General features: G+C 38.5%; 2 protein-coding genes across 2 annotated transcripts; both read right to left on the reverse strand.

The window, feature by feature from the left end:
• Positions 1-14,493: 14,493 nt before the first annotated feature.
• LOC149621266 (uncharacterized) lies at positions 14,494-15,346 on the reverse strand (the record flags this gene model as incomplete). Its single annotated transcript, XM_089855931.1, has 2 exons — positions 15,341-15,346; positions 14,494-15,252 (listed from the first exon to the last, which is right to left on the reverse strand). Coding segments are annotated over exons 1-2 (765 nt in total), but the record flags the coding sequence as incomplete, so codon positions are not given.
• Positions 15,308-26,764, reverse strand: LOC149621267 (uncharacterized). Its single transcript, XM_089855271.1, has 3 exons — positions 26,228-26,764; positions 15,534-15,632; positions 15,308-15,469 (listed from the first exon to the last, which is right to left on the reverse strand). The coding sequence occupies exons 1-3, from the start codon at positions 26,499-26,501 to the stop codon at positions 15,408-15,410; spliced, it is 435 nt and encodes a 144-aa protein (XP_089711397.1). The 5' UTR covers positions 26,502-26,764; the 3' UTR covers positions 15,308-15,407.
• Positions 26,765-27,037: the final 273 nt, after the last annotated feature.

The following is a 27,037-nucleotide window of genomic DNA, read 5'->3' on the forward strand; positions in this document are numbered from 1 at the left end:
CCCGGACCCATTCCCCGGGAAGGAGGGTATGAAAGAAGAGTCGGGTCATAGCGATAGAGGTAAAAAGGAATTACGTATTTTTCGACGCTGTCATCAAAACGTAGTTTAAGTGAACCAATAGAATAATTTAAAATTTTCGTTACGTGTTGGAGGGAGGGGTCTATGCTGGGCTATGAGTCGGACTGAAGTAAATACTAACCGTTCTCCATTCCTACTTCTAAAATTGAATTTATCCCTGGCCATAGATTATACTAAAAAGGTTTCGAAGTTTTAAAGTTGATAAATAAAAATTAATTTGCAAAACAAAACTTTAAATTCAATAGATAGTTACACTGGTCTGATTTCTTGTGTGTTAAAGTAAAATCAAGATTGTTATTATAGTACACCTAAAGTTTACTAATTCTGATTAAATACACTTGTCGAACGCGTACATATTCGTATAATTCAAAATGTTCCACGTCATTAAACTGACTCCAAAATCACCTGATACAAAACATCCTTTTGAACTTTAAATTCTTCTTCATGTTCAATAATTTCCGTGGGAAAATTCAGGGAAATAATCATCATCATTCTCCATAGAATAATAAACCACATCATCAGATTCAAAATCATCCTCTTCGGTCATTGGTTGAAATTTCATCATGACGTAATCACGACCGCAAGTGAAGTAAAACGCAACACTTATAACAACGGACAATATAAACAATCCAAGGTTCGTTTTCTTAACCCTAATTATCAATTTAAACATAATTTCTGTCTCAATTATTGATTATAATTAAAACACGTGATTAACGAATCGACTAGTGACGAATTTCCGTCAGCCATGTTGAGTGGTTCGAGGCTGAATGTGGGCCAAATCAAATATTAAATTTTTGCGGTATAAAATCTATTTCATTTTCCATATAATTTATGTAGAAAACCAGAAGTTCATAACTTGAAGAAGGGAAATAGTTGTGTAATTATATGAAGGTAGAAGGAAAGGTTCCCTCGCGTTACATGTGTAAAGCTATTTGGTTAAAATATAGGTACATTAGGCCTTTACGTTTTACTTACTTTTTGGCCGCCAATTCCCAAGATGGTCGTGGATTAAAACAAAACAAAACAATAAAAAACCGATGTATCTCTATTACATAGTTAACAAGATTTTACACAAACCAGAAACAGCGGCAAAAGAGGCTAAAATATACAGACGTTACCCCGCTACGACGATTTCATTACTTTTATGGGGAGGAAAGTTCTCACATGCAGAACTATACCTCTTTAAGCGAGGGTTGTTGCGTATAAAGTAATTTTTACGGGTTTATAAACTTCTGAAAAGGCAGAGAGTTTTCAATTCGTACAAATGCATAGGGTATTAAATTAGTTTTCGAGGCTATAATATTCAAGCAGTAGATATAGACGTTCTTGTTAAATTTAATAATCTCTTTTCACTAAGAGTTTTTCGAGCACCAGAAACGCGTTTAATCTAATTTGCACTACAGATTTTACAAAACACAATCCATTTAGTACTCTAATTGTTCTCAAAATAATGACAAAACATGTCACAAAAGCAAGTGCCCCACTTTGGCTTCTCAAGCTGGCCCTACTGTGAGGCCAGTACCTAACCTAGTCTCGTTTTTTAAGAGTATCGCTTAACACCTGTAAGAGTGTCGCCTAACACGTTTAGCATAGTTTTATGAAGGTACAACACCGCCAGATTACCAATTTCTTTGTTAATTTTATTTAAAGGATAAAACTGTTTTCCTTCATGAATATCATCTTTAAAAAAGGTTTAACAAGTACGTTTTTCAATAATTTTTCACTGTTTGTATTGACTTTAATATTAAAACATTAATGAAAATAAATGAAAGACCTTATTTAAGAAACCCGCAGTATTATAATTTTTCATGTTTAATTTCGAACGGTGTTTTAATAGTGTTATTTTACACCGAATTTACACTTTAAATTGGCCCCTAAAAACTCAAGGTAATAAAACTCTCTTTTGGGTGTTTTTACGGTGTTTACACCGTTTTAACACGTTCTTAACACTTCCATTTCTTAGAGTGTATTCAACGGATTTTCAGTGAATCAAATGCAAGGTGACGCTGCGTAATGACAAGTTACCAATTTATTTCGTTCTGGCACCCCCCTCTCTGTTGTCAAAGTATTTTTGGCTGAAATAAGTAGTACCAGCGATGATGGCAGAGAGGGTATTTTATTATATTCATTATTCAAGAATTATGCATAATCTTAAAAACAACATAATAGTGTGAACGGTTTGTCCAACCCATTTAATATGTTCCATATAGATTATAAATGAAATTTTACGCGGCCATCAAATCCATTCTATTTGCCTATGCTTATCCCAAGCCTATTTAGCCTATGCTTATCCCAAGCCTTCAGCTTTCTTCCAAAGGCACATTGATCACATGTAAGGTTTTTTTTACAAATTTGCAAATAACTTGAGGTGCGCTTCCAAAGAAACACCAGGAAAGTAAACACAGTTGAAGATTTTTTTCTGGCCCGCGTTTTAATGTGACGTTATAGATTTCATCAAAAACGGATTTATGGGATAAGAACGTCGGATCATAGCTTTAGCCTCTAGTACCATCCTCGCATACTTTATTGAGAAACTTCGTCTGCTTATATTTTGACTCCACCCACAAATTCGATCTCTAGAAGTAGCTATATACAGAATTTGTGGGTGGAGTCAAAATATAAGCAGACGAAGTTTCTCAATAAAGTATGCGAGGATGGGGAGTGAATTCGCTAACTCCGACGTTCTTATCCCATAAATCCGTTTTTGATTTCATCCATACTACGTTTAATCTTGAACTAAATATAACCTGGACGAAGCAAAAAACATTTTGAAGTAGATAGAACCACTCTTCACATGAAGTTTATATACAAAGAGCTATTAAATATGTAGAATTGTGCAGGCGCACTAGTTAAAAGCCAGAAAGCCAAGTTTTTAACTAGTTAAGCTATAATACTAGGGAAACCATCAAAATTTTAAAATATTTTTAGACCCGAGTCCTGGTTTAACCGATGGACTGCTTAAAATTTGCGCAAATTTCAAAATCATAGGATTTTCGACGACTTTTGCCAAAGAATAGGATTTTATAGGACAGTTTTAAAAATATAGGCTTTTATAGGACCTTTTGGGGACCTACATTGTGAATGTGTTTGTGTAGGATCAAATTACCCATACGATTACAAGCAAAGTCACACTGATCACATAAGTAGAGTTTTTCACCACTGTGAACTCGTTGATGATTGATCAAATTGCGATTATCTATACTGGCATAATCACCCTGACCACATTTGAATGGTTTTCCACCACTGTGAATAAGTTGATGCGCAACTAAATTACTCTTCCACCTGCTTGCAAAGTCACACTGATCACATGTGAAGGGTCTTTCACCACTGTGAATGCGTTGATGTTTGATCAAATGAAACTTCTGCGGGGATCCATAGTCGCACTGATCACATTTGAAGGGTTTTTCGCTGCTATGAATTCGTTGATGTCTGATCAAACAATTCTTCGTCGCACTTGCGTAGTCACACTGATCACATTTGTGGGGTTTTACCCCACTGTGAATGCGTTGATGAGCGTACAGAGAACTCGTCTGCGTGAATGCATAGCCACACTGATCACATTTGAACGGTTTTTCAACACTGTGAACGCGTTGATGGATGATCAAATTATACTTCATTGTGCTGGCATAGTCACACTGATCACATTTGAAGGATTTTTCTCGACTGTGAATGCGTTCATGTCTGATCAAAGTACTCTTCTGTGTACATTTAAATTCACACCGATCACATTTGAAGGGTTTTTCACCACTGTGAATGCATCCATAGTTACACTGTTCACATTTGAAGCGTTTTTTAACGCGAAGTTGTAGATCCCTTTCATATTCAGTTGAATATTTGGTCCCCGTTATACGTTTCTTCTCGAATTTACCTACAGAAAATATAAAAAGCACAAATTTAGTATCGAAAAATACATTTCCATTCAAGCGAATTTCATAAAAAAAGGTAATGCGCACGAAAACGCAGAAAAAAGGTGAGTTGTTCAATTGAGGCGTTAGCCTAGAGTAAACGAGCATATCAACAAAAAGGGGGATGAAGATAAACTTAAATAAATGCAAATCCGAAAGGTTGTACTTTTAACTTGTCTTTGCTCGCAAATTAATTTTCGTTAAATCGTTTTAAGATAGGTTCATTAGAACTTACTGCGAGATGAAACTAATTCTAAAGTATGTAGGACTTGTTTAATTACAAAAATAGGAGGTTCATAATAGTTATGAATCATTAAGGAGCGGGATAAGAATAGATGCGCGAACATTTGTCGTAAGTCTAACCATGTGGAGGTTAGACAGTTCCCCTAATCTTACCCCTAACGATTATAATTATACACATAAAACTTAAAAACGACATATATTATTAAGAAAATCCCGTCAGGGATTTTCTATTTATACTCAATCCGAAATCGTAATGTTAAACTCTATGGAGCTTAACATTATGAGGTGGAAACATTTTCGCGACCAAGGGGGTACACTTTTTTCACAGCCTAACTTTACAGCACTAGCAAAGGCTGAAAAGGTATAGTATCTCATTTCTCGTAGTGTAAGGTTAACCTGGCCTTTTTGTATAGGTTTTAAAAATAAATATTTTAAACCACGCGCTAGCTCACGCGCCAGCACGCGCTGCATTTCAATTAAAGTTTCAATTCAAATCTCGCGCTTAATTTCATCATTTTGATTCTCTAATTAAGTTCACGTGATTTTTTTAAAACTTTTTGGGCCTAATTTTTGTCTTTGTAAGCCTAACGTTAAATGATCACAAAGAAATAGTAGGAGAATTTTTATAATTTTCACATGGTTTCTACGAATATTTAGCATAGTGTGTTTTTATACAGTGCATTGTATTATCCGACCATTCCAATTTCCGAATGCAAGTTACGATTTAGTGAAATACTATATAATTAGTCTTAAAAAATTGGACGAATGAGTTTCACTATTCCAGAACTAATTTATTCCCAAATAACGTTTCTCCCCAAAAAGGGACAGATATTATACAAAAACGAGTTTTGCTTCGCAGTCCTTAAAAAACTGCATTTATACACAATCCGCGGCACTTTTTCAAACCCACAAAGGGCCAGAAATTAGAAATTATTTTATGTATTGCAATTTGAAATTAAGTTTAATCGATATGAGAAATTTGGTTTTAATTGCGTAGTTTAGACATTTGTTATGATTAGAAATTTTCAACAAAAACGGGTATAAATACGGCGTTTCGGAACAAAGAGCTAAATCAAGGACTATTATGACTCGAGTTCGAATTGAAGTTTAAAACTTATACAAGATGTAACAACACACATATGAACACCTTATCTGAATGTATGATAAATGTCTGAAATACGACACTGCTTTTAAAACCACAAATCAGAATGAGGGACCTCATTTTAGGAGTAGTAAAGCGACATTTTACTCGAAATAAGTGTTCTTATCTCTTCCACCCTGAAAAACTAAAATGTTAAAAGCTCATTTTCTATTTTTTCGCTTTAATTATTTGAGAGGGATAAGTTTTTAGGGGAACAGATTCTATATAATTTCATACGTGAAAATCTAAGCTCCCTTTATCTCGAAACGCCGCATTTATACCCGTTTTTGTTGTAAAATTTCTAATCATAACAAATGTCTAAACTACGCAATTAAAACCAAATTTCTCATATCGATTAAACTTAATTTCAAATTGCAATACATAAAATAATTTCTAATTTCTGGCCCTTTGTGGGTTTGAAAAAGTGCCGCGGATTGTGTATAAATGCAGTTTTTTAAGGACTGCGAAGCAAAACTCGTTTTTGTATAATATATCATTTATTTAGTATCGAAAATACACTAATACAGTAACATTCAAGGGAACTTCATTAAAATGTAATGCTGTGGCGAACGAAAACACAGTGTTTATGAAAAGAAGCGTCGTTCATAAAATACGTTAGCTGATAAATAAACGAGCATATCAATTAGAAGGGGATGAACATCAACTTAAACGTCGAAGAAACCTTGGCTCAAAAATCGAACGGCCGAATTTTAAGCTTCTCTTTGCTCTAACCATATTCAACGGATTTTCAGTGAATGCTAGGTAACGCCGCTTAAAGACAAGTTACCAATTTATCGCGTTCTGGCACCCCCTCTTTGTTAAAATAGTTTTGGTCGAAATAATTACCAGCGATAATAAGAAATGAGTAAAGACCCTTGGGAAAGAGGGCCATTTTATTATTTTCATTATTCAAGAGGATGAAAAGTCATAAGTGCTACATTTCAAATATACGTTATGCACAATTTTAAAAGCAACATAAACAAGATGGCCCCGGCCAGATTAGAGCCCCATCGTTTGTAAGGCTCCATCTATCGAGGACATTCTATCTTTGGAATAAGTATTAGTTGTTCTTAAAAGACGTATAGATACTGGTGTTTGTTCATTAACATTTTCTCAGTGCATCCGCATTGTACTGTTATAGATAAATCATCAGCCTTTCCCACTTAAAATCACCAATCAGTGAAAAATTTCACCTTAACATAATTTATCCCTTTCACTCTAAGTGTGTTCATTAATATGTGTAGAGTACATTCCCAATCCACTGTTGTAGACAAATCATAATTCTCGCCCTTAGAAAATCACCAATCCCTCTTTTCACTCACCCTTTGAAAAAACCAACGATACTTCTTCTTCGGCATCTTCAGACCAAGCCAAACTAATACCTCTAACAATGTGGCTAAAAATAACGATAACGAAAGCGAAAACCCCGGCCACAACTACTACGGCTCGGGTCAAACTAAGAGCCTATCGTATACTACGATGTGGCTAAAAAAGGGAAAGACAATTTTTAAGAAAAATACAATTCGTTTAATTTTTATTATAAAAGCAAGAGTAATATTAAAATCATTTCTTCCCATTAAGTTACTATCATTTTATAAATTCGACCTTTAAAAACCTATCTCCTTTACAAAAATATTGGCACTTTTTTATTGTAGGTGTGCGCGTTTATACAGTGTGGAAGAGATCAGAGCAACACCTACCTTTGTGGAAAACCCCCAAAACCCCTGACGGACTACTTCACTGCAGTACATTTTCGAGCTCGTATACAGGGTGTGACATGTGTCATTGTATGCAAATGAGAACGTGCAACGAGTATCATAGTGAATATCGTTTAATGATACGCACTTTGAAACGTTAAAGACCTACGATTAAGCTTAGGAACTAAGGCACCACACTACAAATTAAAGGGCTGTTTGGTAAACCCATCAGCGTAAATGTTCGATGTGCCTTCAAGACGATTGTCCATGCCTTGTATTACGTTTTCTAGCATTTGAGGAGTGATTCGTTCAATTGCCCTTCGAATTCTGGCCTTCAAGTCGTCTACATTTAAAGGTTCTGTTGCATACACCTTCCCCTTAACATATCCCCATAAGAAAAAATCAGGTGGGGTTAGGTCAGGGGATCTGGCCACGGAATTGGTCCACCTCTACCGATCCAACGGTTTGGAAAGTGCTCAGTTAGCCATTGGCGAACATTGACCGCCCACTGTGGTGGCGCATCATCCTGCTGGAACCACAGGTCCCGCATCACTGCTAATGGTAATGCGTCTATCGCATCACTAAACTCGTAGCTTTTGCCTACTTAGATAAGGAATCCATACGAGGTTACGAAGTTCAGAATTTTCCGCGGCACTGAGAATTCGGCACATTCAATCAAACGTACGCGTCGTTACTAGCAGCTTAGTTCGTATAAACGTTGTAAGTCCTGTGTCGTAGACGAATGGCAGCCTACTCCAACCGAGAAAAATTGGACATGACGTTTATTTTGAGTGAATGTCGCGGTAACGTTCAACAAGCGGCATTGCTTTATGCCGAACGCTTCCCACACCGACGAAGGCCGGTTCGAAGAACCTTCACGAACATTAGAGACAACCTACGAGATTTCGGGAGTTTCGTCGTGCAAGACCGTCAACGTAGAAGAGACCGTATTATTGGTAATCATGATAGGGAAGTCAACAATCTAGCACGTTTTGAAGCCAATCCTCATACTAGTAGTAGAGCGGTAGGAGAAGAGGTTGGTATATGCCATTCAACCGTTCTTGCCATTTTACATCGGCATCACTACCGGCCCTATCATATCCACCTCCATCAAGCCTTAACGGACGATGACTACCTAAGACGTCAAGACTTCTGTCTTACCATGCGCGAGCTAATTGAAGCCGATCCATTGTTCTTAAGAAAGGTTCTTTTTTCTGATGAGGCGACATTTCACAGGGATGGTACGGTAAACCGACTTAACTTACAAAACTGGACCCAACGAAATCCATACTGGTTACGGCAACATTACCATCAAATTCGATGGAAGATAAATGTTTGGTGTGGCATTCTGGGGAACAGAATCATCGGACCTTTCTTCTTCGAGGACAACATTACTGGTGACAGGTATTTGCACTTCCTGCGCCACGAGTTTAGTGATGCGATAGACGCCTTACCATTAGCAGTGATGCGGGACCTGTGGTTCCAGCAGGATGGTGCGCCACCACATTGGGCGGTCAATGTTCGCCAATGGCTGAGCACTTTCCAAACCGTAGGATCGGTAGAGGTGGACCAATTCCGTGGCCAGCAAGATCCCCTGACCTAACTCCACCTGATTTCTTCTTATGGGGATATGTTAAGGGGAAGGTGTTTGCAACAGAACCTTTAAATGTAGACGACTTGAAGGGCAGAATTCGAAGCGCAATTGAACGAATCACTCCTCAAATGCTAGAAAACGTAAAAAATGGACAATAGTCTTGAAGAGTGCCTACACCACGACGGTAGGCACATCGAACATTTACGCTGATGGGTTTACCAAACAGCCCTTTAATTTGTAGTGTGATGCCTTAGTTCCTAAGCTTAATCGTAGGTCTTTATCGTTTCAAAGTGCGTATCATTAAAAGATATTCACTATGATACTCGTTGCACGTTCTCATTTGCATACAATGACACATGTCACACCCTGTATACGAGCTCGAAAATGTACTGCAGTGAAGTAGTCCGTCAGGGGTTTTGGGGGTTTTCCACAAAGGTAGGTGTTGCTCTGATCTCTTCCACACTGTATGTACAAAAGGCGTTAGTTAAGTCTTTAAATGTGAACGTACAAAAAATTGCGAAGTTTTGGATTTTCAAAAAGGGGAAGCAACAAATTTCTTGCTGGTGCGGTAGTAAATTGCCGTATATATTCATAACTCATCCATATATAACCGCTATTACTTGTGACTAAAAATATATTTTTGACTGGGACCAGACATGAATTTTTGACCAAGGATTAGGTTAGAGGTAAAGAAAGTAGACACGTTAAGGGCCATAAGTTAAGGGATTCATGTTCTTTGGACGATTACTACTCGAAAATGTTTTCAGTATATACTTGTTTTACGATTTCTTCAAATTTTGAAAAAACTTCTAACATAGACCTATGCATATCTCAAGCCCAATAACACTTTCAAGTAAAAACCCAAAAATCAGCTGATTTTTTGTGTTAACATGTTGGAATGCCTAGACCTATCTAAAGTTTTGAGAGAAAAAATAATTTGTTGTGATTCGTAGGCGATACTTGTAGTAAAGATTTAAAAAAATAAAATAGGGAAATTATTTTAAAATGGCTAATCCGTGGCATGAAATGCTGACGTTTACAACATAGACTACATGAACTTATGCAGTGATTATAGACTTATGCCGACGCAACGTATAAATTTACTTATGCTGTAATTGTAATATTCCGGCGAATCTAAGAACAGATAGTTTTAGAGAGGCGTCCTTGGTTTTAGTGATTATGAGTTGACAAAATAGACTTATGCGGACGCATCGCATCTTATAAATTTATAACATGGACTTATGACTACTCGAAACCCCCCAAATAATCTTCAATCCCAAAATAGAAGAACAGATACTTTTAGGGATTATCCCCTCGGTGAGTTTACAACATAGACTACATGAACTTATACAGTGATTATAGACTTATGCCGACGCATACATATCGCATCTTATAAATTTATAACATTGGCTTATGCCCAGAAGCGTTTGAAAACATGGACTTGACCAGAAGCGTTTAAAAGAGAAAGAATTCGGTAAAACACCCAACTTGAGTTCTTTCTTTGTGTAAACCCCGAACTTTTTATTGTATAGAAAGTTCGGAATGAGAGAATGAAATTTCTCGTTTTAGGTGAGGCAATATGATAAATTTGCGTGTTCATAAAAGACTACAGATATTGCTGTTTGTTCATTAATATTTTCACACTGCGTCCGCATTGTACTGTTAGAGATGGATCATAAGCCTTTCCCCTTTAAAATCAGCAATTAATGAAAAATATCACCTTAACACAATTTATCCCTTTTCATTCTAAGTGCGTTCATTAACATGTGCGTTGTACATTCGCATTGCACTGTTATAGACAAATCATAATCCCCACCCAAAAATCCCTTTTTCACTCTCCCTTTATAAAGACGAACGATACTTCTTCTTCAGACCAAGTCAAACTAATACCCCCATCGTTAGATGTACATCAAACGATGTGGCTAAAATGTGTGAACGTTTTGTTAAATACGTTACGGGTTCAGAATAGTAGGCTCTTAACAGGCTAGGGGTTCGTCGCATTACCAGTCTAGAGAAGAACTCAATCAAACCACTTCTAAAACACCCCCATAGTGTTACCGATATAAACCAGGCGGCTTGGTCATATTCGGAAAGAAGATAAATTCAAACAAACAACTACGCCTATACTCAGTACTGGAAAAACAAGTTTATAATTCGACAATTTTCGTGTCTGTGTTGTTTCTATTGAAAGCTGATCACGAAGTTAAAGTAATTAAAGACGCAAATGAAGATCCATCAAAAATAACGGTAATTTAGAAAAATGGTTAACGGTAATAGTTAGTATAGGACGCTGTCGGTTAGCTGTGGCATAGGGGCTAGCCACCACCCCTCTATGCATTGTAAAGGCGTTAGATAAGTGGCAATAAGTCGCAAGATGACTTGGTCCAATTAGCTAGCTGAACTTATTTACCAAAATTCAAAAAAATATTATATTGATAGTTTTTATTCTAAATTAATGAAAGTTCCGAGTGGGCTGGTAACAGAAATGAAAATGGTTCGAAAGAAGAAAAGCTCATACGTTTGGATCAATTCAAAAAAGTACCTGGTTTATTTTAACATCCTCTACGTGAATTTTATTACATTTAATATAAAATTAGTTCTGAAAATGGAGTTGTTACAACTGGGTATAGTGCACCAAGATTATTTCCTCTGAAAATGAGAGGCGCTTCCGTTAATACAATTTAGAATGAAGAAACATCCACAGTTTCGGCCCATTAATTACAGAAGACGAGCAAATACGGTTTTTGTCCAATACATCCACCTATTCATGCATGTGTTTTCTACGTTTACGTCGGATCAAATGAATCTTCCACGTACTTGCATAGTCACACTGATTACATTTGAAGCGTTTTTCACCACTGTGAATACGTTGATGTGCGACTAAACTACTCTTCCACGTGCTTGCAAAGTCACACTGATCACATACTGTGAATGCGTTTGTGTCTGATCAAATTACTCTTCTGAGTGCATCCATAGTCACTCTGATCACATACGAAGGGTTTTTCACCACTGTGAATGCGTTGATGTGGAATCAAATTGCTATTATCTCTACCGGCATAATCACACTGACCACATTTGAAGGGGTTAATTTTTTAAACAGCAAGAAAGATCTATTTCTTTTCAAGGTATAATAGTTTCAATCGGTTTGGATCCGTTATGCCTTGTTGACATCATCCAAGTTGCATTATATTCATCACTTACCAGTTTAAACGTTCGACCATAACACGACATTCTTTAACAAATTCCATCACTTTTTGTACAGTTTCCCTGTTAAGATAATATACGTAACATTTTAATAATAATAAAAATATGGCCATAAACAAAGATTTAGTGTTACCAAGGGCGTTTCCCTCAGTTCTGTTTTAGGGGTTTTTTATTAAGAGCTTTTCTTGTATATAGATACTCTTTTAAATAATCAATAAAAATACATTAAAGCCTTTAAAGGAGGAACCGTTACCGTAACAAAGGAATTCACTTATCACTACAAAGTACAAACGCCAAAAAAAAGGGAACGTCTAGCAGACAGCTTTTCCTAACCGCCGTCAATCAGTCTGGGAAATAAGGATTTTTTTTAAACTAGTCCTTGGGAGTACAGTTTGGGAAATAAGAAGGATTTTTTAAAACTGGACACTGGGCCAGCCACCCCCCCCCTGGTCTGGGATAAATAAACTGATCCATGAAGATTGACCAGAACGCGTCGTCTGCTAAAATAAAGAAGTGGATAATTGAAATAGTTGAGATAATATCTGGACTCTGGTTACCCAGTTACACATGAATTTTATTAGTGGTCAAGTACACCACTGACCCCCCTCCGATTTAATTTTTAAACGGGTCCTGGCATTTTTTAAACTGGCCCTGGCAATTTTTAAACTGGTCCTGGCAATTTTTAAACTGGTCCTGGCAATTTTTAAACTGGTCCTGGCAATTTTTAAACTGGTCCTGGCAATTTTTGAACTGGTCCTGGCAATTTTTTAACTGGTCCTGGCAATTTTTTAACTGGTCCTGGCAATTTTTAAACTGGTCCTGGCAATTTTTAAACTGGTCCTGGCAATTTTTAAACTGGTCCTGACAATTTTTTAAACTGGTCCTGGCAATTTTTTAAACTGGTCCTGGCAATTTTTTAAACTGGTCCTGGCAATTTTTTAAACTGGTCCTGGCAATTTTTAAACTGGTTATTCGCCCTATGCCACCGCCTTACTTCCCACGCCGCTTGGTACCAGTGACCCCCCCCCCTAGTGTCCGAGATAATAAACTGGTTTCCGGACTGGCCCCCACCTTTGTTCTTAATTAATAAACTGGTCCTGAGGACCAGTAACCCTCACTTCTTGAATTTTAAAACTAGTCCAAGCAATTAATAAACTGGTTTTGAACCAGAGGAAGTGTGCTGAAGACTACTGTCGCTGCTATGGAGTGAACTGTGGTTCTCTAGAAGCATCATGTCGAGAAAATATCGGAGATTCTGCCAGACTTGGACCGCAAAAACTATCTATAACAATTTTCAAAAGAGAGGGGTGGGCGTGATAAACATTCGAAGGTCTATAGGATGTGCAACTCGCTGTACTAAAAATAGTCTGGAGGATAGCTGAAATAATCATGCACTTTTTCAAGAAAGCATTAAACTTGGCATAAAGTTAGTTTGAAGTATATTTAAGGCTCTTTCAGACGATCCAACTTTTTGGCTCAGCTTGACGGGTCAACTCGAGTTGAATCAAGTAGTTGGATCGTGTGAATAGACGCTGGATGAGTTGAGTCACGTGGGTGTAACAACGGACAGACAGACAGACAGACAGACAGACACGGCCGTTACAGTACCTCTCCTGGACTACGTCACACGGAGAGGTAAAAAGTACCGGGCTATAGCCCACTCGATCACGCGCTCAACGAAGCAAGCTGCTCGCATTAAAGGCAACACTAGTAGGCGGGACGTTGCTTTCAAGCTTTGCTTCTTGGCGCGAGGGAAGTACGCTGAAAAGTAGACTACCCACCTGTGTGTTGGTTTCTCTTCAAGTAAACAATGGAATGGTCTATTCATATACTAAATCTCTAATACAGTCCTGCACCGCTCAAAAACTATTCATTTGTTAATATTTTAAAGGAAAGAGACAGATGAGTATGATTTTCCAAATAAAATGACAATATTTTTCACAATATGATAAGGTTAGGCACTTACTTCAATCGAATTACCACCTGAAAATTGATATTCTTTAAATAGATTTTATGAACCTTAATATTCGTTCGAATATTAAATGCTTGTACAACTAACTTTGTTTCAATAAATGAAATGGGTCGAAGTTACAAACTAAAACAATTAAAATTCACTTATAATAAAATCAGAGTTTTAAGTAAAATATTTAAATTGTTAAAAATGTAGTAGTATTAACTTATAATGAAGATTATACATTGGCATCCTCCACTACTGTTTCTTAATAGTTTTCATTTAGAATTCTTTTGAATATTTAGTTATGGTCAATGGTTTTGAATATTTATTGCGATCACGTGCAAAGGGTTTGCCTGGTAAAGTCACACTGATCACATTAGAAGGGTTTTTCTCTACTGTGAACGCGTGTATGGGTCTGATGAAATTACTCACGCAGCTCACCTAAAATCACAATGATCACATTAGAAGGGTTTTTCTCTACTGTGAACGCGTTGATGGGTCTGATAAAATTACTCACGCAGCTCACCTAAAATCACAATGATCAAATACGAAGTTTTTCAACACCGTGAATTCCTTGATGTGTGATCAATAAGCACATCCACGCGCCAATGTTGTCACTGATCACATTTGGATGGTTTTTCTCCACAGTGAATGCGTTGGTGTCTGATTAAACTAATTTTGTAAGTGCTAGCATATCCGCACTGAACACATTTGAATGGCTTATCTCCACTGTGAGTGAGTTGATGTGCGATCAAATGGTTCTTCTGCGTGCAGGCATAATCACACTGGTCACATTTGAATGGTTTTTCCCCAGTGTGAATGCGTTGATGTGTGACCAAGTGGCTTTTTTGCGTGCAGACATAATCACACTGATCACATTTGAAGGGTTTTTCACTACTGTGAATGCGTTGATGTGTGATCAATTTACTCTTCTGAGTGCTGGCATAAGCACACTGATCACATTTTAAGAGTTTTTCACTACTATGAATGCGTTGATGTGTGATCAAAGCACTCTTTTGCGTACATTTGTATTCACACTGATTACATTTGAATGGTTTTTCTCCAGTGTGAATGCGTTGATGTTTGATCAAATTACTCTTCAGAGTACATTTATATCCACACTGATCACATTTGAATGGTTTTTCCCCAGTGTGAAGGCGTTGATGTGTGATCAAAGCACTCTTCTGCGTAGATTTATATTCACACTGATCACATTTGAATGGTTTTTCTCCAGTGTGAATGCGTTGATGTGTGATCAAAGCACTCTTCCGCCTACAATTATATTCACACTGATCACATTTGAATGGTTTTTCTCCAGTGTGAATGCGTTGATGTTTGATCAAATTACTCTTCAGTGTACATTTATATCCACACTGATCACATTTGATTGGTTTTTCTCCAGTGTGAAGGCGTTGATGTGTGATCAAAGCACTCTTCTGCGTAGATTTATATTCACATTGATCACATTTGAATGGTTTTTCTCCAGTGTGAATGCGTTGATGTGTGATCAAAGCACTCTTCCGCGTACATTTATATTTACACTGATCACATTTGAATGCTTTTTCCCCAGTGTGAATGCGTTGATGTGTGATCAAACCACTCTTCTGCGTACATTTATATTCACACTGATCACATTGGAATGGTTTTTCCGGACTGTGAATAAGTTGATGTGTGATCAAAAGGTTTTTCTTGTTGCTGGAATAGTCGATCTCATCACATTTGAAGATCTCTTCAACGTTCCTCTTTCGCATTTGAAGTTCTTGATCATTCTTAGAATATTCGCATCGAGTTGTAAACAGTTCATTCTTGGACTTTTCTACAGAAAGAAAATTAACCCATCAATATATGCCCAAGTTTAAATCGAAGTCAGCACAAAAAGCGGAACCCTCTTTTAATTTGTGTCCCCTTTGTCTCCTTGATACAAATTTCTCAGATGATATAAAGTTCGGTTTGTTTTCAAAATCTAAAAGGTTACGAATGTAACGGATTCATTTCATTTCAGTAAACTTGAAGAAGTTTAATTATCACGAAAATGATAGTTGCAGGGACCCAGCCAAAAATGTAAATTTCTTCTTTCCTGAATTATAGGATTTCATAGGAAATAAAACGTGTTTTTATAGGAAAGCATAGGACAAAAAATGCTCATATATAATATTCCTTTGGTTAAGACTATGTAGGAAAATCTCAAAAAATTGCAAAATTTGATTTTACTTTGAACAGAGAAACTTAGGTAAATAAAATTTAATAAATAAAAAATCCTGAGCAAGGGAAGGGAGTTCAGCAAGTTCGGTGTCTGTTCAAATGGGATCTCGATTACTGAGCTGAATACTGATAAAGTTGATGCAAAACTATACGAAAACCTCGAAAATTTTAGGATATTATTTGATAATATAGGTCAAGTGCAAAAAAATAGAATTTTGTTGGAATTATAGGACCCCTGGGTTCCCTGTAGTTTGGACGCTGGTCAGTGTTATTTAATATTTTCCCATTCCAATTGCCCTAAATGGAGTTAATTAAATTTAATAAATAATAATTTTTGAAATTGGTGGAATGACAATTAAAATGGATTTAGTGACGCAGGAACTGAAGCGCATCGCTTCCATTTTAAATGCCAAAGACAAAGTCATTTCATTAAACAACAAAGTTTTTTATAGAAGGTGCCAAAAAACTACTGTGATTATTTAAACAAGGTTAAAAAATCATTTTACATTTGGTACATCTGCTACTTTATGAGTCTATTCACCGCTTGTACCCCCTTGCTACGGTTGGGAAGATAAGATAATCATACGTAGCCCCTCTACGACACTATTTTTGGATAAAGGAGGGCTTCTCATATTGCGGCGCAAACAAGTTTCTTTTTGTTTTAATCAATTTAAGGTTGTTTTTAGCCACATCGTATGATGTACATATACGATGAGTCTCTTAGTTTGACTGTTAAAGGTAATTCGAACATCGAGGTAGTAATCACTAGAACTTTCTCTTCTTCTATTTAGGGTTACTTATGTGTAATCATTTTAGCATTGTTAAATGTAACCCCTCGTTTTTAGAATGGACTGACGGGTAAACATTTTAGCAATGTTAAGGGTAGCGCATCATTCAAAGTTTCTCTTTGCGTCGCACTATTACAATCATGACATAAATAAATTTATTGAAGTAAGGATTACGGGTTATCATTTTAGCACATGCATCTGATTATGCATAAAAGATGATGAACGGTATAAAAATTACTCTTAATAATAATAATAATAATAATAATAATAGCTTTATTTATGGATATTCCTATCAGTTTTTTGGACGATATTTTAAGATGGAAAATCGTCGGCTATTGCAAGATATCCCTGGCGGGGTTTCTTTAGTAACTGGGGCAACTAGAAAATTATTCAGCTAAAATGGTTACGTAGATAATAGTATGGACTGTGTTCAGATCTATGCAACATTGTACTAACAATAGTATTTGGACAAAGTTAATTTTTTCTGTTTTCCATCGAATAAAATGAAAATGTGGGGAATATTTTTTGATAATTCGAGGAAGAGTGTAATTCTGTAGCCAGTAAAGACATTTTTAACTCAATATTACGATAATGTTGGTTAATTTTAGCATTTCAAAATGTGTTTTGATCCTTACTTAGCTAGACCAAAATGGATATATATACTAAGCCAAATCATCTCTACGGCACCGAGCTGAGAGCTCAGTATCCTAAGCTTGGAGCAGGTAAATCCTGCTGCCTCGAAATCGAGGCTTTAATGGTCTGGAGTGGACCGAAAGTTAATTACACACCTAAATGATGCCTACATTTAAGATTAATGGAATAGTCAGATTTCATTACGTGGCCTCTGTTATTGCAGGCTTATTAGGGTCATACACATTTTTAACACATTTAAAAATGTTTTGGAAAAGGTGGCAGCTAATTAGTAGGAGAATGTTTTGGAAAAGGTGGGAGCTAATTAATAAGAGAATGTTTTGGAAAAGGTGGTAGCTAATTAATAGCAGAATATTTTGGAATAGGTGGCAACTAATTAATAGGTGAATATTTTGGAAAAGGTGGCAGCTAACTATTAGGAGAATATTTTGGAAAAGGTGGCAACTAATTAATAGGAGAGTATTTTGGAAAAGGTGGTAGCTAACTATTAGGACAACAGATAAAATTATGGTGGAGGATTACAAAATTGGGGGTAAGGGTTTGGTGGTAGAGATAGACGAAACCCAAATTGGCAAAATGAAGTACCATCGAGGCCGTAAAGCAGAGCTGTGCTAATTAATTAGTTAGCTAATTGAATTTCTAATTAATTAGCAACATTTACTAATTGAAAATGGTAATTGAATTTTAATTACCTTAGTGCTAATTGAGAAGTAATTCTAATTAATTAGTATGAATAGGAAAGGTAATTATCTAATTAAAATTTAATTAGATTTAGGATTAACTAATTATCCAATTGGATTTTCAATTAATCTTTTAATTTAGTAAAAACTAAAAATCGAGGAATTAACTCTTGATTCATCTATTTGAATATGAAAACGCCTTATTATATCGATGAGGAAACCTTAGTGCTACTCCAAATTTTTCAGCTCCTCAAAACATGAGAGAATACTAGTACTAGTAGCAAATTTCGTAAATCGTAACTGTCCCATTTTGAAATTTCGACTGTTTTTCCTACTCGAATTTAAAGCAGTGCCCATGGATTTACTACTCAGGAGTCCATTATAGGAACTGTGGCAAGAAAATGAAGAAATGAAACAAATTTTAACATGACGGAAGGCTCGAGGCTTGTCTCATTTTTCGAGAATAATTCATGGCTTCCGTACCCGTTTTTTAATGGCATTAAAACATTAAACTTTGCATTACCAAAGTACTAAATCCATGGGCACTTATAAACTTTTGTGTTTACTTATGGTTTCTTTTTTTTTATTAATTAGACAAGTAACTAATTAGAAATTAGTAATTCTAATTAATTAGTTTGATAAATAAATGGCTAATTTCTAATTGAATTTAATTAGTTTCTATGTCCAATTGCTAATTGGCTAATTAATTAGTTCATAAATATTTACCTAATTGCTAATTCTAATTCAATTAGTTGTCAGCTAATTAGCACAGCTCTGCCGTAAAGTTGACGGACAATGGAAAGTTGGGATGATAGAGCTTCAAACTGGAAGCGAACGCCGTGGAGGAAGGTTTCGCATCGATTTATGTCCGGATAATTGCCGCGATAGTACTATATTATTGACTATTATTTTATTGAAAAGAAGTATTTGTAAGGACTTGGACATGCACCTATGCAAGTATTTGTGGCGCCGTGATGCTTTACGATGTGGAGATGCCGTGTTTTTTCACTTTCTTTAATGTGTTAAAAATGTGTATGACCCTATAGTCTGTCAAACGAAAGAAGAGCCCTGAGAAATTTGTCCAAATTGGTGTCGCCACCATCAACCCCATAGTACTTTATCAACTTGTTTTGTTTTGTTAATAGTCGTCTGTAATATAGTCTGCTATATACAGATACTTTAACTTATGACATTAATATATGTTGCAATGCTAGTTCAACAAAGATAAAACTGGTGTCTTGTCGTTAATTTTGTTTTATATTCTTTAATAGTCGATGATCGTAAAAAACATAACGTATTAAATATATATTGCAAAATGTATTGGTTCTATTGCGATTAAGCCTATCTGTTTATAGCAGACTATATTACAGACGACTATTGACAAAACAAAACAAGTTGATAAAGTACTATGGGGTCGATGGTGGCGACACCAATTTGGACAAATTTCTCAGGGCTCTTCTTTCGTTTGACAGACTATAATAACCCTGCAATAAAAGAGGCCATGTAATGAAATCTGACTATTCCATTAATCTTAATTGTAGGCATAATTTAGGTGTGTAATTAACTTTCGGTCCACTCCAGACCAGTGTTTCCACTCGAAGGTTAGGATTTTCGCCCATTTTAGGTGCAAAAGTGCTGTTCTTCGCCCCATCTGTAGTAGATTTTCGCCGCAAAAAATCCCGTAATTTTTTTCTCTTTATATTGGTCCAACCACAGCCCACTCTATAGGGTTAGGCTGCAAACGCTATGTAAAAGCCCAGATCAGCAATTTGCGCTTTTAATTTTCACATCTCATTTAAATTTCAAGAAATATGAACCAAATTTTTAAAATAAGGGTCAAAAAATGGTGTTCCTCCCATAGACGATCATGTTAAAAGCTGACTCCTTTTATTTTTCGAGCTAAAAAGCCGAAAATTCCTGATACGCGCATTTACATAGGAAAAATTGTTTGAAGGGGCTTTTATAGCGCGATGGAGTTGGCTGTGCTTGAGAGAAACACAAAGCGTAGCCAAGTTGAGCCAAATCGATCACGCTTGTTGCGTCCCATTATAATTTAAGACCGCCAAGCAATGGCACCAAATTCACCAATCACTACCACAAATGTGAGCCTAATCAGACCCTGAGCCCATAGCCTACTAGATATTATAAAAACTGAGCAAAAATGTGTGATGAAAAGAACTGAACCATAAAAAAAATCTAAATAAAGTTTTCGCCGCTTTTTCGCCTTTTTTCAGTATTTTGGTACTCAGAGACTAGATTTTCGCCGAAAACGGTCTTTTTCGCCGCAAAGTGGAAACACTGCTCCAGACCGTTAAAGCCTCGATTTCGAGGCAGCAGGATTTACCTGCTCCAAGCTTAGGACACTGAGCTCGGTGCCGTAGAGATAATTTGGCTTAGTATATATATCCATTTTGGTCTAGCTAAGTTAGGATCAAAACACATTTTGAAATGCTAAAATTAACCAAAATTATCGTAATATTGAGTTAAAATTGTCTTTACTGGCTACAGAATTACACTCTGCCTCGAATTATCAAAAACTATTCCCCACATTTTCATTTTATTCGATGGAAAACAGACAAAATTAATTTTGTTAACGTTATGTCCAAATACTATTGTTAGTACAACGTTGCGTAGATCTATTATCTACGTTACTATATTGGCTTCATAATTTTCTAGTTGCCCCAGTTATTAAAGAACAGCTCATTTCTCTACCCTTTACCATTGGATACCGTGGGGGATAGGTCATACAGACACGAATGACGTATTCCGACTAAAGAAAAAACCTCGAGCAAACTAAACAGAAAATGGAATCTGCCCGCGGTGCTGAAAAGGTACGACAGTCGTTTTCATGTGCCATTAACAACCTAGTGAATGGTTTTGAATCTAACTTAGATTGAAGGTTATTGAAATTGTCTGATAGTTCTAAACAAGCTGGTTACTCGGATTAAAGTTGTTGAGTTTGTCGGTTACTCAAAACGTTAAGAACTTTTACCTCGACAACTCATTATGTAATAAAATGACTTTATTAATAAAAGAACAAACAAACAACTATCACCGATCGTGACCCACGGACCAAGACCCCGATTCTTTAGGGAGTATTAGTTTAAATAGTATAGAATAGGCCAAAAAAAACTATTATTACATTAACAAAGCTTAAGAGTTACATACATAAAAAACTATTGATTAACAAGCTTAAGAGTTACATTCATAAAAAACTATTTAGATCGGATTCATAACATCTCCCTTTCTCGAGGGAGCGAAGCGCGAGATTAGGTATAGCATCGCTGGCTCGGATTGACTTGAAGACGCGATGGCTTGCGAACTTCGCGGCCCGACCGGCGCGGGATGGTGTCCGGATCCTCGTCGACCGCGTCGTGCGGCAAATTAAATTGAACATGACGTTCCGGGTTTTCCGTGACTTCCAACGGTTCCGTACATGGTGTTAATTGGAACGAATCCATGATAATGGAATAAGGGTCGCTGCTTTCTTCTGCCTCAGCCCTATGCTGAAGATGGTTTGCATGAAAGGCACGAGAAACTCCATCCTGGAGTTGAACCGTATACACGAGCCCTCGGGATTTTGTTACCCGACCGGCAGTCCAAGTGGGTACTAAGGCGTTCCTTGCCCAGACCAGATCACCAGCATTAAAACGGCGAAGACGTGCCCCATGTCGTCGGTTAAACTGGCGCTCCATTTCCATGTCACGGACAGCGACGTGCTTGGCCGGTGGACGAAGAAGGTCCAAGGACGTTCTGAGTTTGCGTCCAAGGAATAGTTCCGCAGGAGTCTGACCTTGAATACGGTCATTTGGCGTAGTCCGGTACGTCGTAAGGAAAACTTCCAACAGCTCTTGAACCTTGCCTTGGCCTTCAAGCTTCAGTAGAGCCCGTTTAAACGTATCCACAAATCGTTCCACTTGGCCATTTGACTGTGGATGATACGGTGGCGAAAAGACATGCTGAATGCCGTGACTTGCGCAGAACGTAGCAAAGGCTTCTGAGGTAAATTGCGGAGCATTATCACTAACGAGAGTGTCTGGAAGTCCATAACGAGCGACAAGGCCTCTTAGAATCTTTGTCGTAGCGTCTGTAGTTGTAGACCTCGTTAGGAAGATTTCCGGAAATTTAGAATAGGCATCCACGACCAGTAGGAAATAGTCCCCATGATGTGGTCCTGCATAGTCTATGTGGATCCTCTCCCACGGACGTGACGCTTTAGGCCAAGACTTGAGGGAAGTTTTGGTCGGTAGTTTGGCTGCTAGAGCGCATTTGGCACAGGAACGGACCAATTCTTCAGCTTGCTGATCCATGAATGGCCAGTACGCGTAGCGTCGAGCTAAGGACTTCATACGATTAATGCCAGGGTGTCCGTTATGGAGAAGTTCCAAAACTTTTCGTTGGAGCAGCTTCGGGACGACAATACGATCATCAAATAGAAGACAATCCTCTTGTATGGCCAATTGATTACGTCGACGAAAGAATTGGTGAAGCTCGTCGTTGCCTTTGCCGAACCCCAAGGATCGAGAATCTGGCCAGCGGGTTTTTGTAAAGTGCATGACCCGTTGCAGGAGATCATCAGCTCTAGTGGCGGCCTGGATGTCCTTATAAGTCAACGGGAGGTGCCGAATGGTTGCCCGCATATCAGAGTCAACTTGTATGTGGGCGATAATGACCTCGTCTTCTGTCGACTTCTGAGATGATATCAAGCGAGACAACGCATCCGCCTGACCGAAGATAGTCGTTCCGCGCTACTCAATGCGAAAATCATACGCAAGGAGGATGACAGCCCAGCGCTGAAGTCGATTAGCAGAGTGTATAGGTACTCCCTTCTTGCTGCCAAAGATAGAAACCAAAGGTTTGTGATCCGTAAGTAAGGTAAAATGCCGGCCGTAAAGCATTTTGTGAAATTTCTTGACGGCGAAAACCAGCGCTAAGCCTTCCTTCTCGATTTGCCCATAATTACGTTCGGCTGGTAATAACGACCGTGAGGCATGGGTTACGGCTTTCTCGGTCCCATCCGGGAAGACGTGAAGCAGAACAGCCCCAATTCCTTGTTCAGACGCATCGGCGGCTACGATGATTTCCAGGGTTGGATCATAATGCGTAGAAAGCAGATCAGACTGTAAGATCCCTTTCAGATCATCAAACGCCTTTTGGCAACGTGGGGACCAGTGCCATGGTTGGGACTTCTGCAACAACGCGTCCAGTGGCGCCCGTATTTGACGCATGTTGCTTACGAAGGCCTGATAGTAATTGATCATGCCCAGATATGCGCGAAGCCCAGGAACGTCGGTAGGTTCTGGCATGTGAGTGAGAGCGTCGATCTTAGCTGGATCTGGTCTTCTTCCCGTTTTGTCGATTATCATGCCCAGATACTTAATTGAAGGCTTGAACAAAGAGCATTTATCCAGGCGCAAACGGAAACCAAAACTTTGAATCCTTGAAAGAACCTGCCGCAAATGATCTCTATGATCCTCGGCGTTCTTGCTTGCCACAATGATGTCATCCAAATAACCCGCAGCAAAGGGTAGCCCGGCGAGCATGTTGTCCATAATCTTTTGGAAGATAGCTGGAGCTGTCTTAATTCCAAAGGATAACCTTTGAAACTGGAACATTCCGCGGTGGGTAGAGATTCCGCATAGACGTTTTGACGGATCGTCCAGCTCGACTTGGAGATACGCATCCGATAGGTCGAGTTGGGAAAATACTTGACCGCCATTGAGAGTGGAGAAAATATCTTCCGGTAATGGGAGTGGATGATGGTTTGGTCGAAGAGCTTCGTTCAACCCCGTGGAGTAGTCAACGCAGAGTCGTGTCTTCCCATTCGCCTTCCGTATTACCAGAATTGGCGCTGCCCATTCGGTGTGATCGACAGGTGTAATAACGCCCAGAGTAAGTAGTCGGTCTATTTCGGCATCTACCACCTCCCGGGAAGCGTATGGGACTGGCCTGGCCCGACAGAAAACAGGCACTGCCCCCTCAATGACCTCTAGACTGGCTTTTACTGTCGTACAGCGGCCTAAGCCATCTGCGAAGACATCCGGGAAGTCGTTCCGCAGGGACGTGAGGTCATCTTCCTGCCGCTGTAGCATGCAAGGGTTCAGAGACTGGAACGGTCGTCGTAGTTGATCAAGGAGCCCGAACACGTCCAGTGTTCCTACGCCTAGAAGTTTTAAGGCTCCGTTCTTGGCCAGAAAGAACGACTGTTTGGCTTTGATGGGACCCAGTTGAAACGTCGCCAGACCCTTTCCAAGGAAGGAAGCAGTAGTTCCATCAAAGAGGAGGCCAACATCCTCGCAGGGTTGCAGTGACGGCCTTCCTATAGCTTCGTAAGTCGTTTCATCAATGATATTAGCTTCTGCACCGCTATCCATAAGGAATTCGACAGGCACTCCATTGACTAAGATCTTCCCCGTGATTAGTCTTGACCCCTGAACGGAGTTGAGGCGTAACGTTGGAACCGCGAGGCAATTGACCCGTCTGCGGGACCTCCTGGGGAATTGTTTATGTATCCGCCACTTCTCGCATTGACTTTCCAAGTGGCCCTCCTTGGCGCACTTGTGACAGACGTTATGTGTATAGGGGCAGTCCCGGATCCAATGCAATTCCCCGCATCGATAGCAAGGAGAGGGTGGTGGTTTGAGAGATCCACTTCCGCTTGCGGAGCTGGTCGGTGAGCCGGACCGTGGAGCACGAGACCGCGCACGGCTTCGAGATGGCTTCCCCTTTGGACGCTTAGTGGTAGACTGGACAACATTAAGTCGGGCCGTGCGGTCTTGAAACACGGTCTGCTCGGATTTGGTGGCTACCACAGTTAGGATATCCTCGATAACTGATTCTAGCGCCACGGAGGCTTCTGTGTTTAAGCGTTGCAGAATCCGTGTCCGAATAGTTTCGTCCTCAGGTCGAGATAACCCAGAGAGAGCAATCAGAATCCCAAACTGTTCTTCCGTGAGGTCGCCGAAATTAAAACGTTTAAGCTGATACTTGACGCGGTTGAAATAGCGCGCGTAGTCTTCGTCCAAGCTTCGTTGAATACGCATGGTGTTAAACCGTTCGATGAATAGCGTATGCGTTTTACCGAAGAGCTTGCGCAGGTGTGTAATTGTTTGGTCGAGGTCGAAATCTGTCGGCTCCTTGGGAGAGCAGAACTTGTCATACTCATTGAATGCTTCCATCGACAGCTTGGCAAGGAGACACTTGACTTTAGTTTCGTCATCCATAGTCGGGGCATTGACATCCAAAGAGTACTGGAACCGCTTAAGCCATTGATCCAAATTGGAACCATCGTCCTCCGGACTGAAAAGAGGAACGTCGATGGCATTGAAACGCGGTGGGCTGACCACAGAATCCTTATCCTGCAAGCCCGTAGTGCGAGGAAGCAGAGTATCAAGTAGCTCGTCGTGACGCTTCCCCGATTCCGCATTCTGCTTGATAAGTACGCGCAAGAGGTCTTCCAGAGTAGACATTACTAGAAGAAGGTAATGTAGAGTTCACACCCAAGGCCGATATCTCGCCTCCGTCGCCACTGTTGAGTTTGTCGGTTACTCAAAACGTTAAGAACTTTTACCTCGACAACTCATTATGTAATAAAATGACTTTATTAATAAAAGAACAAACAAACAACTATCACCGATCGTGACCCACGGACCAAGACCCCGATTCTTTAGGGAGTATTAGTTTAAATAGTATAGAATAGGCCAAAAAAAACTATTATTACATTAACAAAGCTTAAGAGTTACATACATAAAAAACTATTGATTAACAAGCTTAAGAGTTACATTCATAAAAAACTATTTAGATCGGATTCATAACAAAAGTCGTACTCTTCATTGCTGGATATTTCCTTGTTTTAATGGCCAATGTTTGGGGTGGGGCATATATCTGTAACCAAATGTTGTACACCCCATGTTCATTGATACTTTCCACTCAGTTGTTCCCAATAAACACGATCCCTCATAATTGATGGACTTTTCAAAATCACCCTCTTTACCAGTGTCAGTGGATATATTGCTCAAGCTTATTTTCCAACACGGTAGCAGTACGACTCTCTCAGGTACTCACACTATTTAAGAATAAAAATTACTTACCAATTTTCGAACTAGCAGACGAATAGTTTGACGTGCAAGGTTCAAGGGCATCTAAGTTGGACACTGAAGTATCGTTTTCAAGTTCAGGCGATATATCCGGTAAGTCGCTTTCCAGATCAACCGGGGTCATTTCCGGTGTAGCGCAGCTCGTTTCAATATTTCCTTTTTCATGACACTTATTTTTAGATTCCTGTGCTTCCATAGATTCTATAATTGAATCGTTCTCCATATTTCTTTCAAGGGACAATTCCAAATCGTTTTTTGACTTCGACATTCAGTTGAAGAACTCACACTGCTTGGACTGCGATGTAATATCCCGATTTTCTCTGTTTGTCAAGGACCTTTGATACGTAAAATTTTAATATAGTAAAAATAAATGTAAATCAAGATTTGGCATCGATAAGTTTAGTACAACAGAGTTCTAAGTCGAGGCTTAAAAAATATACTATTTTAGTAATAATGTTATCATAAATTTTAAAATTACTTATGTCCATGGTTGAGTGATTTTTTTACCTATTTGAGATTTTATGGACTTTTTTAAATAAGCACCTTCGGGCAATCGCGTACCACCCTGCCTTCTTGATAAAAAAAATTCTCGCGGCACGTGCTCCATGTCGAATGAAATTTATGGCGAGATTTTTTCTAAAACTGCGCGAGATGTAGAGCGTACTATGAAAATTTTGTTAACAGGAATGCAAAGCGTTATGCGATTGGTCGGAGGTGCTTATTTCAAATTATCCATAAAATCAAAACCTATTTTCATTATGTAGAGTGGTCTTATAATTAGTAGAAGAATCGGTAAAAAAAACT

The sequence above is a fragment of the Phalangium opilio genome, unplaced genomic scaffold (genome assembly GCF_054372755.1).
Source record: "Phalangium opilio isolate 3A_F unplaced genomic scaffold, DU_Popi_V2 ptg000209l_1, whole genome shotgun sequence".
NCBI lineage: Eukaryota > Metazoa > Arthropoda > Arachnida > Opiliones > Phalangiidae > Phalangium > Phalangium opilio.